This window comes from Mangifera indica, unplaced genomic scaffold (genome assembly GCF_011075055.1).
Source record: "Mangifera indica cultivar Alphonso unplaced genomic scaffold, CATAS_Mindica_2.1 Un_0070, whole genome shotgun sequence".
Classification (NCBI taxonomy): Eukaryota; Viridiplantae; Streptophyta; class Magnoliopsida; order Sapindales; family Anacardiaceae; genus Mangifera; species Mangifera indica.
Genome location: NW_025401162.1, coordinates 47,538 through 60,655, shown reverse-complemented (window position 1 = coordinate 60,655; position 13,118 = coordinate 47,538). Strand labels below are relative to the sequence as shown.

General features: G+C 35.0%; 2 protein-coding genes, 1 long non-coding RNA gene and 1 other non-coding gene across 7 annotated transcripts; 2 read left to right on the top strand and 2 right to left on the bottom strand.

The window, feature by feature from the left end:
• The first annotated feature begins 617 nt into the window (after window positions 1-617).
• Window positions 618-4,487, top strand: LOC123207303 (YTH domain-containing protein ECT2-like). Of its 4 annotated transcripts, XM_044624665.1 has the most exons (8): window positions 627-985; window positions 1,093-1,249; window positions 1,348-1,424; window positions 1,639-2,061; window positions 2,137-2,691; window positions 2,834-3,046; window positions 3,146-3,301; window positions 3,750-4,487. In XM_044624665.1, exons 1-8 carry the CDS (start codon window positions 968-970, stop codon window positions 3,915-3,917), a joined length of 1,767 nt encoding a protein of 588 aa, XP_044480600.1. In that variant the 5' UTR covers window positions 627-967; the 3' UTR covers window positions 3,918-4,487. The 4 variants fall into 4 exon arrangements, with proteins under 4 accessions (XP_044480603.1, XP_044480600.1, XP_044480602.1 ...); XM_044624668.1 differs by lacking the exon at window positions 3,750-4,487 and having other exon boundaries at window positions 618-985; window positions 3,147-3,240; XM_044624667.1 differs by lacking the exon at window positions 627-985 and having other exon boundaries at window positions 1,116-1,249; window positions 1,337-1,424.
• LOC123207305 lies at window positions 4,369-6,475 on the bottom strand. Its single transcript, XR_006500310.1, has 2 exons — window positions 5,001-6,475; window positions 4,369-4,817 (listed from the first exon to the last, which is right to left on the bottom strand). It is a non-coding gene; the product is annotated as an uncharacterized LOC123207305 (long non-coding RNA).
• LOC123207312 lies at window positions 5,790-5,950 on the top strand. The gene has a single exon (XR_006500312.1). It is a non-coding gene; the product is annotated as a U1 spliceosomal RNA (small nuclear RNA).
• Window positions 6,476-8,035: 1,560 nt separating the features above from the next.
• LOC123207307 (probable GMP synthase [glutamine-hydrolyzing]) lies at window positions 8,036-10,796 on the bottom strand. Its single transcript, XM_044624672.1, has 5 exons — window positions 9,959-10,796; window positions 9,806-9,863; window positions 9,615-9,698; window positions 9,374-9,509; window positions 8,036-8,877 (listed from the first exon to the last, which is right to left on the bottom strand). Exons 1-5 carry the CDS (start codon window positions 10,794-10,796, stop codon window positions 8,563-8,565), a joined length of 1,431 nt encoding a protein of 476 aa, XP_044480607.1. The 3' UTR covers window positions 8,036-8,562.
• Window positions 10,797-13,118: the final 2,322 nt, after the last annotated feature.

Sequence of the window (13,118 nt, the reverse complement as noted above, 5' to 3'; positions counted from 1 at the left end):
TCCATTAATCCAAATTATGGTCAAGACATTATCTGTTTTTGTGTTGTACTTTGAAAGTTTAAAAGATGATAAGATATTTAACTAGTTTTATTTAATAATTTTTAAGGTATATAGAATATTCATACATATCTAGTATTTTATATTTTATAATAAGAAATTTATCTTGGAGTAAAATATTTATCGTTTACAAGACTTAACACTTTTGTTAAGATTTGTCTTACCTTTTTTAAAGAAGATACGTAAAATGACTATAACATTTTAATCTAATTTGCATAGTGTTATATCTGAGATGTGGGCAATAGGGCATATGGCAGATAGATCCATAACTAAACTTCAATGAACATTCTAATTTTAAATCTAGAAGAACAAGTAATGTTTATCCAAGAACAAATAAGTTTGGAAATGTCAATTGAATATGGTCAAAACGTGTATGGGAATACTTTGCCTTTGCCACTAAGCAATTCTTGATAATATCATCTCACTTGCGGTTCCTTCTGGTTCTCTTCTATACCATCTGGCTTCTTCTGTGATGACTCCAAAGCCCACATTAATAAATTTACAATTAAAGCTTCCCATTTTATTATGTATGTATGTATGTATGTATGTATGCATGTATGTATATATAACCAACATAATGTATTACTTTTCATACCACACAATTTATACACAAACTGCCTCATTTCATTGCTCCAATAATATTGAAAGCTCTGTTGTGTCTGACCACAACATGACGTGGAAATTCCATGAGCGGCCCTTTTGTACTTTCTTTCTTTTCATTTGATTGCAGTCTCCCTCGTCTTTCTGGAGTTTCACAGCCCACCATAATCCCATTCTAATTTTAACTTCCTCAATATATTCTCCTTGTTCAATTTTTATTCTATTATAGAAATTGAAGCTGGGAAGCAGAAGCTAAAGCTTCAACAGAAGGAGGAGATTTTGTGTTTTTTTTTTTTCAGCTTTAGAAGAAATGAAGGGGAAGCTTCAGGTTGATACTTCAACTAACAAGATGCTAAACTAATTTCTTAATAATCATGTTTATTGTGTTTAATATATGGGATTAATTTATAATTTATTGGAATATTTGAAATTTAGGCTCCTTCAAAAGAGGGAAGTTCATCAGATAAAACATCTTGTATTTCTTCAGCTGGAGATAATTCAAGTACCAACTTGAAGGAGACTGATCTGGAGTGTGAATTAAAGCCAACAGATCAGGACTCAACTTATCACAATTATGGATATTACTATCCAGGTTTGTTGTTCTGAATCAAAAGCAATTGCTTTGTTTTACCGTGTGTTTTTTATTGATTTTTGTTAATGTTTTCTCGTCTTACAGTAGCTTGTTTGCAGGTTTCGATGTTTCTATTGGTGAATTTGATGATCAAGGATACTACACGCCTGCTGATCGATCGGAATTTCAGTACCCTGTAAGTATTTATCAGTCCTAATTTGATTTAGTTGATGAAATGCTGAATTTGATAATATGCTTTTACCCTTTTGTTCAAGCTGATGGACGCCAGTGAGAAGTTTATATTTCTTTATGAGAGCTTCCTTGGGTTGATCTGGCTTGCTTAAGTGTTTCGCAATGCCATTTTTATGTTCAAAATGAATTGATCATCCGTTCACTAATGATTCATCTAGGTTTTACAAGCAGATGGATCTCTTGTATGTGTCATGCCAGCATTTCAGCCTGGCTACAGTTCATTTGGCCCTCATTTACCTGTAGCTGCATTTGGAGTAGATGGGCCATTTTCACCTGGCTTTGTGTTTCAACCATCCATTACTTCCCCAGGATTTTATCCAAACGCTCTTCCTTATGGAAACTTTATTCCCTCACCCTACATCTGGGATCCATCCTTGTTGGTTGGGGATGCAGTATATGGAGATAATCACAGTGGACATCCTGAAATACGTGGTTCTAAACCTCGTATATCTTCAGCTAATCATACCTGTGCTCCTTATTCCAAAAAATCATCACAGTCAGAGTTTACCAAACCATCAGAAATGAAGAGCTCTGTACCATCAGGCTACAGTGTGCAAAACCAATTGAAATCTTCAAGCAAGGTATTATAGTCCTTTTTATTTCGTGTTACAGCTTCTTCTCACATTCATTTTGATAACTTTTGCTATGCTTTGCAGGCATCACAACATGGGTCGATTATCCAGTCGGATGCACCCGGAAAAGGACATTTCCCATTTGCAAAATACCCCTTGTATAATCAAGGGAAGGGTGGAATGCTCTATTTAAACTATTATGTTAATGGTAAAACAAATGCACAGGTTTGGGGTGGAACTGAAAAGACGAAAACAAGAAGCAAGGGCAGCAGTGTTAGTGATTTTGGTTTGCTTAGTGAACAGAATCATGTTCCTAGGATAACAAATGCTAAAGGTGCTTTGGTATCTGGAGGCAATGCTTCTGGACCTTTGGCTACCGATGGGAATGGAAGCAACAACAGCATAGCTTCTCTTGTGAGGAGGGATCAATATAACCGTCCTGACTTCCCAACCAAATACGATAATGCGTATTTCTTTGTAATAAAATCTTATAGTGAAGATGACATTCACAAAAGCATCAAATACAATGTATGGGCTAGTACTCCCAATGGAAATAAGAGGCTGGATGCTGCATATGAAGATGCACAAAGTAGGATAGTTGAGAAAGGGAGAAAGTGTACTGTGTTCCTTTTCTTTTCGGTATGTTTGGATTTTATAGATGATTTTCTTTAGGAATTGGGTAGTTGAGTCGTAGGTTTAACACTTATTGCTGTTTTCATTTTAATCTTTCTCCAGAAGGCAGTTGCTAATGCTTCTTCTTATGCTCTTGTTTGTGGTTCAGGTAAATGCAAGTGGTCAGTTCTGTGGAGTTGCTGAGATGGTTGGCCGAGTGGATTTAAATAAGAATATGGATTTTTGGCAGCAGGATAAATGGAATGGGTTTTTCCCGGTTAAGTGGCACATTATAAAAGATGTTCCAAATCCGCAATTAAGACATATAATACTTGAAAATAATGACAATAAGCCTGTAACCAATAGCAGAGACACACAGGAGGTGCAGTGTACTATCATTTAACTACTACTTTTCTTAGGTTTCTCTTGCGACATATGTTCTTCCCTTTATCAATGCTAGTTGTTTTCCTTCCGTCTCCAGGTAAAATTTTCTCAGGGTATTGAAATGTTAAACATTTTCAAGAACTATGCATCAAAGACATCTATACTGGACGATTTCGAATTTTATGAAAGTCGACAAAAGATGATGCAAGGAAAGAAAGCAAGACCTTCTGTGCCTCATTTTGATCATATACAGGTTTGTCCCTTGTCCTTCAATTCTACTTTCTTCTCTAAGAAGATAAGAAATTTGTTCTTTTTCTTTTCATCTTACAATCTTTTTATTAGTTTTTTGGAATGCATTTGAAAATGGGACCATGTTCTTAAAAAAAAAAAAAAAAAGGGACCATGTTTGCATAATTGGAGGTGGAGACTTGGGAATCTAATGGACTGTCAGGGCCATGAGTATAGTGGGTGAATTATTAATCTTAAGATTCTAAAATCTGTTCTTTTCCATTACTGAATGATTTAGAATAAGGCTCTTCGGCAGGGTTGTGATATTAAAAATTTGCAAATTGGGATTGACTTTATTCTGTTTTGAAGCAAGTTAATGCAAAATAATTTTCTTTTGTCCTTTTAAGATGTGCATGCATGATTCTCCATGATTTGATTGGTTTGTTTATTGATATTGTTTTTGGTTGCTGCAGAAAGCAGATGAGCTAACCACCAGTTTCAAGTCAGTAGATTTATCTTCAAGGGAAAATGTTGAAGAACCTTGCAAGGAATTAACCCCCATTATGGGCATAGTGGACGATTACCAAAAACCAGCAGCTGCATGGGATTGCTGCAAATTTGAGCCTCATCACTGCTGCTGATGGCATTACTGCCTGAATACAATATAGAAGTTTGAAGGAGGAACAGTTTCTGAAGAAGAAAATGTGATATTTTGGATAGAAGGTGAATGGAATTATGATTATGAAGATCTTTTATGATGGTACACTAGGTGAGAATACTTCCTTTAGAAAAGAAAATAAAAGAAAAGAGGGTAAATTCCCATAGGTTTGAGAAATATCAATAAATCTCCCCTACTTTTTAGTTAACAATACAAGTAGAGAGATGAAATTTCATTAATGTCCCACATTATTCCCAAAAAAGATACAAGACTTGTAGGGAGGTTTGTCATTATTTTTCAAACTTGGAGGGTTGTAATTGTAATTTACTTTTCATACCTTAGGGAGTTTGCGTAATTAACCCAAAAAATAATAGGAAGATGATAGTGGTTCGGGCAAGAAGGCGGTCTTATGTGTACCATAGAAGAAGTTTGGATGATGGTCATTAAAATGGCCTGAATGTGGTGTCACTTAATGCAAGTTTGCTCTGTATACATTGTTAACTTACAAATTGTAAGTTTACATGCCCACATCAATAAATGTATTCCACTGAAATTCCCGTCGTAGTGTGAAGAATAGTAACATTTTAATCATAAATGGTATCTACTGGTTCTTGTCATATTAACATGGCAAGCTATACATACACTGGAAACTAAAATATCTTCAACCGTAAACCATCATGTCAAAGCAGTTTGAATGGTTAAGGTTATAGTTAACTTCCAAGATGAACTGAACATGCATGTTTAAGCCAATGATGTTTTTCCTAGACAGCCCAAACGGTGGCTGAAATGGCTTTCATAAACTGAATTTTGGTACACTTCCTACTATGGAGTCATGTGTATGACCTACTTTAGGGCAAGGACAGGATTTTAACTCCAGCAGTACCTATCAGATTGCAATATATATACTCAGATAGTACGTTAACAGGAAGTCTGCAACCCAGAAAAACATCAACTTGCTCACATATTTGTGAGGAAGACACACTAAGGAGGCAGAAGTGGCAACCACAACAAGAAAATTTAACAGGAGTACTTTGTTTAATAAAAATAAGGGAGGAAAGAACCATACCAATGCTTCCTTGATTGAGAAACTTCCATTTCAAGTTCATTCATCGAAATTGACCAAATTCTATAAAATCTCACTTCCATAGCCTTTATGCCTCCCTTCAAGCTCTCCTGCAACTTTCCTTATGCATTTGATAAGCTTATTTACCCATATAATTGGCAAAGTTATTATGACAATCCCCACGAAATAAAGAATAAAATGCAACTACAATGCCAAAGCATACACCCAGTCTAATGTAATTACCCAAAAAAAACAAAATTATATTTTGTTCCACCCTAAAAAAAGGGACGATTGTCAAGACACAGCAAAACGCAAACCCAACTCAAAGGCAAGATCTTCCCTTCACCAGTTATTTTACTCATTCACAGGAACTATGTAACCAAAAATAATTCAAATCTTTCATTGATTAACTTCCCCTGCAATGAAGGCTAATACTAAATAATATATATGTAGCTAACAATTTTCGTAAACTCACCATTGAAAGCTCAGCAGACAATCGCTCTTCATTGACTGCAGCAGCATCTTTGGAGGAGCAAAATTCCTTCTAAGTGACAAAAATAATATGTTGAGGCAACGGTCTCTCAGCCTCAGATTCAGAAAAACTTTGAACGTTGACAGCATTGCCATGCAATAAATTGAATAAGAAATTCATTTCTTATGCAAAACAAAAAAGAACACATTGAACTCACACTGCCTCGTGTCTATTCATTGCATGGAGTCCCACATGGTGTAGAAACAAAGCAATAACTAGACAATAAGTGTATAAATAAGGAGCTCCAATTTCATATCAACATACTTACCTGGACGGGGTCAATGGGTGTTCCGGAAGGCCCATGGCCTAGGGTGGTGGCCTTCATTGCACTTGGAAGCTGCACCACTCTAAGGTCTCCCCAAGTGGGAGAGCCTACGTCATAATTTGTGGTAGAGGGGGCCTGCGTTCGCGCGGCCCCTACCAATCTAGTCTGAAAATGCTTGGTTGTCAAGAGTGGAGTACCTACTATTAACACAATAGATCAATACAGACGAGGCTCCATCATGAAGAGAGGATTGTCTCTATCAAGTCTTAATTCATTATACTTGAGACGCCCAACAGAGAAGAAGCAATTTGAATCTTCCCTGAAATGACCTGTACTATGTAGTGTTTATTTTTCGTAAAATTGTACCTTCCACTCCGTTGTATCTCTACAGAATCAATATCTCTTGTTTTAGGAAGTCCAGTTGCGGCAGCTGGCAGCAACATCTCTGATACTGAATTATGGCAAAATGGGCATAGCAAGAAAGGGATAAAGAAGAAGAAAACTTAACCTTTGAACAAGTCAAGGAATGGGAGTGACGAGAGAAGCCTTACTCAAAGAGGATTCAAACTCAACCGAATTTGAGCTAAAATTTCTTCAATTTGAACACTTTAAATCGGATCTACCACTAAATAGAGCAACTAGGTATTAACAAATTGGGTGCTTCCGATTCCCAGGGCCAAAATTTTGGTGAACGGTAATCATGAGATCCAACCTAGCTACATTTAAAAAATCTAAGCCCAAACTTTTAACACCTGGGCCCAGTCTAACCTTTTACTCCATGTCTGGATCCCCCAAACAAAATACGCCCACATTGGGCCGGGTGGCCAATGTTATTAACCTCCCAACTTAAATTTGTGTATTTCATATTTCAATTAGAGTATAAAAAAAGGTTTGACTTAAACGGTCTGAAACTAATTCGAATTCAAGTTTAATAGATGTTTGATTTGTCAATATCACAAGTCTAAAAAAATTTAATATAAATTGATGAAGACAATATTATTTTAATTAATATATTTTAAAATGATATTGTTTTAATAGTTTTTTTCTTAGTTATAGTATCAAATTGAGGTTAAAGTTTGGATAAGTTCGAACTTGAATTTAACTCTTTTCAAATTAGCTAAACTCAAAAAACTTTTGGGGGAGTTTGACAAATTCAAGCTCAATATCTCTCAAATTAAACTGAGATCAAGCTTAGATGAATTAAAGCTCAATTCAATTCAAAATGCAATTTGAGAATTGTTTGGGTCAAGATGCCTTTTTTAACTGATTCTATAATTACTTGGGTGAACAATACGATAAAGGGATGGGCTTGAAGTCCAATATCAAAGCTAATTTTTTCACAACTAATCATATAATAATATATCATTATTATTATTTAAATTAATATTTATTATAAATTCACATAGTATTACTTATATCTTAAAAAATAAAGCTATGGATATTTATAATAAGCATTTAATTTGAATATTTATGATGATATGCAATTATATAATTGAGTGATTTTAAATAAAATATAAAAATGAAATTCAATCATATAGTGACACATTATCATTAATGTTCAAGTTAATATTTATTATAAGTATATATATCATTATTCATCTTAAAAACCAATAAAGTTAAGGTTGAATTCAATCCAACCTGAGTCCAAACAAGACCCAGTTTGATATTGGCTCAAATCTAAATGAATCAATTCATGATCAATTTGAAATCAACAAATTAATGCTTAAACTCAACTTAAAACTAATTCAATAGTGAATTTAATTCAAGACAACTTGAACTCGATTTATTTACTCCAAACTCAATTAGTTCAAATCAAATTCAACTTTAAATAAGGTTGTGCCTCATGTTACAACTACTAATATATGATTGCATGTTTTAGGGGGGTGGGGTGACCCATAATAGTATACATATCACTATCATGCATCATAATTCATTTAATATTTTTCAATATATGAATCCTGATAAATTCAACATGCAATCCCACCACCATTACATTGAAAATTTCCCTATCGGACTAAAATTCATGCCTTCATGCAAGGTACAGCCATATTTTATTGCGAGAGATGGATGCCACGAAAGTGGGCACATGGAGAAGATAATTATACAAGACTACCATTTAATTATTGAGTGGCCACATGCATCGACACAGGGAAGATACTTCTCTTGTGTATCTGGTTAACAATCTTCAAAAGTATAGCAAGGAAACAGTATATAGAAAGCCATTGCTTTGCACATGACAAATGCTTCAAACATGATTTATAATCATTCTAAGAATCCACACCAAATCCAAGATACATATTATTATTGGGTTAATTTTCTGATAATATTCACCCAAAGTCACAAAGGTTAGCAAATACAATACAACTCAAACCCCAAAAGAAAAAGATCAGAGATGACTATAGCTAAGCCAAGGAATATGGATGGTGGGTGGGTCTACGCAGACAGACGCTCCTCCTATAACAGCACGCACAGCCTGTTAAAGGGAAGCAAACGTGACAAATAATTCAAGTTTGATCGATTCTCACATGGAATTTTAAAAGCAACTGACATCCCACACATGCATTTGCCTGCCATTTCCAAATGCTCTCATCTGTCTCTTCCACCATAGCACTTATCCCAATCCCCTTTCTTCTTTTCTTTCTTTTTCCCATTTTCAAAACACTCACACTAGGCAATCAAAAGTATCAAACTCATATATATCCCATATTTTACATTCAAAGTAAAACATATAAGTATGGTTAGAAATTGAATATATATATTAGATAAGTCTATAGTTGATGATGATCATCAGTGGTTGGTTCTTGATTAATTATGGGGCGGCGGCGAGCTGCAAATAAGGTGCATGGGAAGTGCCGGTGGCAAGTGATTAAGTGATCGTTGGTTAGGCCTGCGGCTTGCATGAATGAATGGACCACTGTTGGACCTACGAACCTCAGTCCTCTCCTAACCATGTCCTTGCTAATGCTCTCAGATTTTGATGTCTTCACTGGAATTTTGTGCCCAAATTTGTACTGTGTGTTGATCGCTTTCTGGTTAACAAATCCCCATATGTATTTGTCTAATGATACAAACTCCTTTTTAATCTGCACTCATTAAATAAACGCACATAAGAAAATGATCATGATCCAGCTATAGATATGTAATCAATGTTTTCATTATTTAAATTTTATTTTGCAGCTGCTTTGTTGTTTCATGGTGCCTCACAGTTCACAATACTTTTCATCATATCAAGTCTTTTGTATATTTTCTTAATGACATAAAATATGTAAATGTGTCCTTTTAACCAACTGAAAAGTTCTTTTTAAGTTTGAACTAGGAAATTTTAGTTATATTAAGGAACAAGCTTCTTAAAAGAAGGATGTGTGAACAAGGGTAGATGATAACGGAGCTGGTTTCGGTTCGAATCTACATTTAGATCGAGTTCAAGGATTCATTGGTGATTCACATTTCTAGAATTTCTGTTTATCTTTCCAATATTACTGTTCACTTCAAGTACAAACTGAATGCTTCGAATTCAAACCTATTTTGAGTTGGATTCATTTTAACTGGAATCTACCCTCTGCGTAGCTAATATAATACCTCAAGAATTCGGATAGCATTGTCGACAACTCCTCTAACTCGGCTCATATCAATGGCATATTGTGTACTAATTGACATCATCTGTTTGTCAGTCAAGTTGGCCACTGTTTCTGCATCAAATCCTGAAAATGCGTCCCTGTGAACACAAAGAAAGAGATTATCATTTACCTGTGTGTTTAAATATAGGCAATAAGTACACATTCTAACAAATTTGGTATAATTAATTGTATATATGTCCAACCTGAAATCTTGTCGCTTCTTCAAGATTGAAGTCCAGTCCGAGCCAACTTGAGCACTACTCAGGACAAGCAATTCAAACAACATACTGCAAAAAAATTAAAATAAAATAAAAGAGCCAACCTTAGCCATATGTAAATTACAAGAGATGAGAGAGAGAGAGAAAGAAAAAGAATGAAAGAGACAGAATCTTACTTATCATCATGAACTGGAACTCCCCATTCTTCATCATGGTAAGCCACATAGATGGGATCTGTAAAATATGAAACCAAAATGACTTTTAACATGAAGATGCAATTTAATGGCAGTAAATATTATAAATTATCAAAATTTTCTCATAATGGGTACCTGAATTTGGCGTAATAAAGCCGCACCTCTTCTCTTCTTCAGTAACTTTTGTTGTAGTTGTGCTATTAGAATCATCAATGGGAACAATTTTGGCTTCAAATTTGGCGGACTTTGATCTCCCGTAATGAGCAATTCTCATCATACGTTGAGCATGTTGTAGAGCCATTTGTTCCCTCCTCACAGCAGCAATGCTTCCTGGTGACTCAACAACCAAAGAAGAAGAATAACTCAAGGAAGCCTCTATATTGTTATTGCCAAGACCAAGACCACCTTCCTTGAAACTTTTAGACTTCATTCTTTCTAAAGTCTTGATGGTGTTTCTAGGAGTAGTAACAACTTTTTCGGAGCTTGAATTCAATCCATTGTTGTCACTACCAGCTCGCCTAATGGCTGGCGGCCTAGGTGACTTGGACTTGGGAGAAATAGGAGGAGTGAGACAAATCTTAGAAGCAAAAGTTGGCAATGGTGGTGGTTGGGGTGGAGGAGGAGAAGATTTTGTTGATAATTTCTTCAACGAATTACGGCGTTCTAAGTTAGGAACACGGTTGCAGGCAGGTTGAAGAACAGGTCTGCCATTAATTTTAGCAACCGCCGGCGTTGCTTCAATGCCAGTGGCGACATTAGCCTTATTAGAACTACACATGTTGGTATGTTTTAGATAGCCGAAATGAAACACTAGTGTATATAAGAATAATTTATAATGAAAGAGAGATGATGAAGAGGTATTGAAAGAAGGGGATGAAGGAGAAGAAGGGGGTTTATATTTGTAGATAAAAAGAGAAGATGACTGGGGACCGGGGACTGGGAACTGAGGACAGGTAAAGAGAAGAAGCAACATGGGGGGGTTGGGGTCTGCCATACAAGCTCTTGTGAATAGAATTACTTTTTGCTTACCAAGCCACGAGGGCTGACCATGACACCCTTCTTAATTGCCCTAAGTTTCTTCTAATAATTTATTTTTTTATTCTTATTCTTATTCTATGTACAAGAATCAAAGGAAGTTGATAGAAGGGATTCGTTTGTTGGAGTTATTCATGTCTATACAATTTCAATATCTCAAATATGGATATAAAAGATATTCTAAAAATGTATTATGCATGTTAAACTAAGTAATATATATTTTGTGTGTGTGTGTGTGTGTGGATATTTAGTGTTTACTTGTAAGTTCCTGGTTCCAAATATCATTCAGATGATATAAGTAAGAGTTTGAAGCCCAGGAAGGAATAGAGGTGGAGTGGTGGATAAGGAAGGTCAGAATGGAAGAAAAAGACCAATACTTGGTGCATTCTTTTTAGCTGGAGGGGAATCAATCAGTATCTAACAAGAATTAATTCTTCTGGGTGTGAGGGGAAGGTAACATGGGAAAGCCAGATATTTTAGAGGTTGAATTTATAAGTCCACACAAGACCTTTTATAACATTAATTAATTACAATATTATAAGTTGACATATTCTTAATTAATTATTATACATATGCAAATTCTTAAAGAAGGACGATTAATTTTTCATATATGCTAGCTTTCTATATATTTTTGGCTGCATTAATATGTTACCATCCAAAAAGGGACTAAACCATATATGCAAACTACCCTTTGGCTCTTGGTTGGCTTGAAATGTTGATGTCCCTCTGGTGTGATAGCGTCATAATTAAAATTTAGCCCCACAGAGAGATGGGGTTTTTACATTAACTTGTCCAAAGAATAGAAATAGGAGACGTGGACCCTTTACAAAGGTCACAGGAGGGTTTCGAAAATAGTATGAGAAAAACTTTGCTTGCAAGTAAAACTATCTCCCCCCAAGTAAGAAATCAAAAACTGTAGAGAATCAATTTTTATCCTATAGTTTATATTCTGTCTTTTAATCCTTACCTCGAACTTCAAGATTGGCAGAGGAATTCAATTTATTAAGATTAAAATGGTTTAAAAGATGGTCAGTTTTGTCATTGAAATTAAGCTTAAAACATTACATGTGGGATAAGTATGATTAACCATAATTCCCAAGGACAGGACCTAAAAAGAAAATTAATTTTAATCAATCTTGTGGTTTGTGCATTCATTAGAAAGTGCTCTCACATTATCGTCCTGGTTATTGCTCCATCTTGAGACATCCCATGTGACATAGCCCGATAATATATACCTGTAATCAATAATTAACATAACCAAAGCTCTTAGAGACCAGGCAAAATAATATCACCAATTATATATTGTGGTTTTGTTTTATAAATTTATTACAATCATTTTCTCTCTGAAAACACATGCTTTTTCATTTCCTGGAGGCTTCTATTTTTGTATTTCCCCAATTCTTTTTCTTAAAGGTTAAAACTTCAGGAAAGTACAAGGCAACCTTATTCAATTATTATTGGGCCAAAGGACTATTGCAGCCCCAAGTTTAACTGCTATCCCAAGTCACACTATGAGGTTTGAAAAATCTAAAATTTCACCCATCCATTAAAAATCTCCAGTATGATTAGAGATAAAATAGTTATTTAATAAAAAAAATTAAAAAATCTAAAATTTTATTACGTTTACCCCCCTTTAGCTTGAAAATCTCACAATTCTCTCTACCTAAAGTTTAAAAAATCAAAATTTCTCCCCTAGAGTTTGCAAACGTTGCTAGAGATGGTCGTCTCCGGTGGCATCGACTCTCCCTCCTGGCTTAACTCTCCCTATGGATCACGTTCCAGCCATCGGCAAAGGCCGATTCCTCCAACGAAGACGACCGTCAGAGATCTCAGACGAAGACAACATGATCGTCTGAGACCTCTAACGCTCATCTTTGTCTCGAACGAAGATTAAATCGTCTTTGTTCCAGATGAATACAATCTAATAAAGACGATTTCATTTTCGTCGGAGGAATTAGCCTTTGTCAGTGATTGAGAAGTGATCGATATGGAGAGTTAAACAGGTAGAGAGAGCTAACACCACCAGAGATGGTGAAGTTCCTCTTGTCCGATGATGATTTGCAAACTCTAAAGGGAAAATTTTGATTTTTTAAACTTAAGGTAAGAGGAATTCTAAGATTTTTAAGCTAAGGGGAGGCAAATATAATAAAACTTTAGTTTTTTTTATTAAAAGACGGTTTTAATTTTAATCTTAATTGAAATTTTTTTATAAATATATAAAATTTTAGACTTTTTAAATCTCATATATATATGATTTTGA

What these genes read in the sequence shown, in the direction of transcription:
- LOC123207307 (XM_044624672.1), bottom strand. Translation starts at nt 10,796, where the DNA reads ATGTTGCTTCTTCTCTTTACCTGTCCTCAGTTCCCAGTCCCCGGTCCC. An exon ending in GTTCCAGTTCATGATGATAA is followed by an intron (nt 9,699 to 9,805) that starts GTAAGATTCTGT and finishes ATTTTTTTGCAG; the next exon opens with TATGTTGTTTGAATTGCTTG. An exon ending in ATGCTATCCGAATTCTTGAG is followed by an intron (nt 8,878 to 9,373) that starts GTATTATATTAG and finishes TAATGAGTGCAG; the next exon opens with ATTAAAAAGGAGTTTGTATC.
- LOC123207303 (XM_044624665.1), top strand. An exon ending in TTATGGATATTACTATCCAG is followed by an intron (nt 1,250 to 1,347) that starts GTTTGTTGTTCT and finishes GCTTGTTTGCAG; the next exon opens with GTTTCGATGTTTCTATTGGT. An exon ending in CTGTGTTCCTTTTCTTTTCG is followed by an intron (nt 2,692 to 2,833) that starts GTATGTTTGGAT and finishes TTTGTGGTTCAG; the next exon opens with GTAAATGCAAGTGGTCAGTT.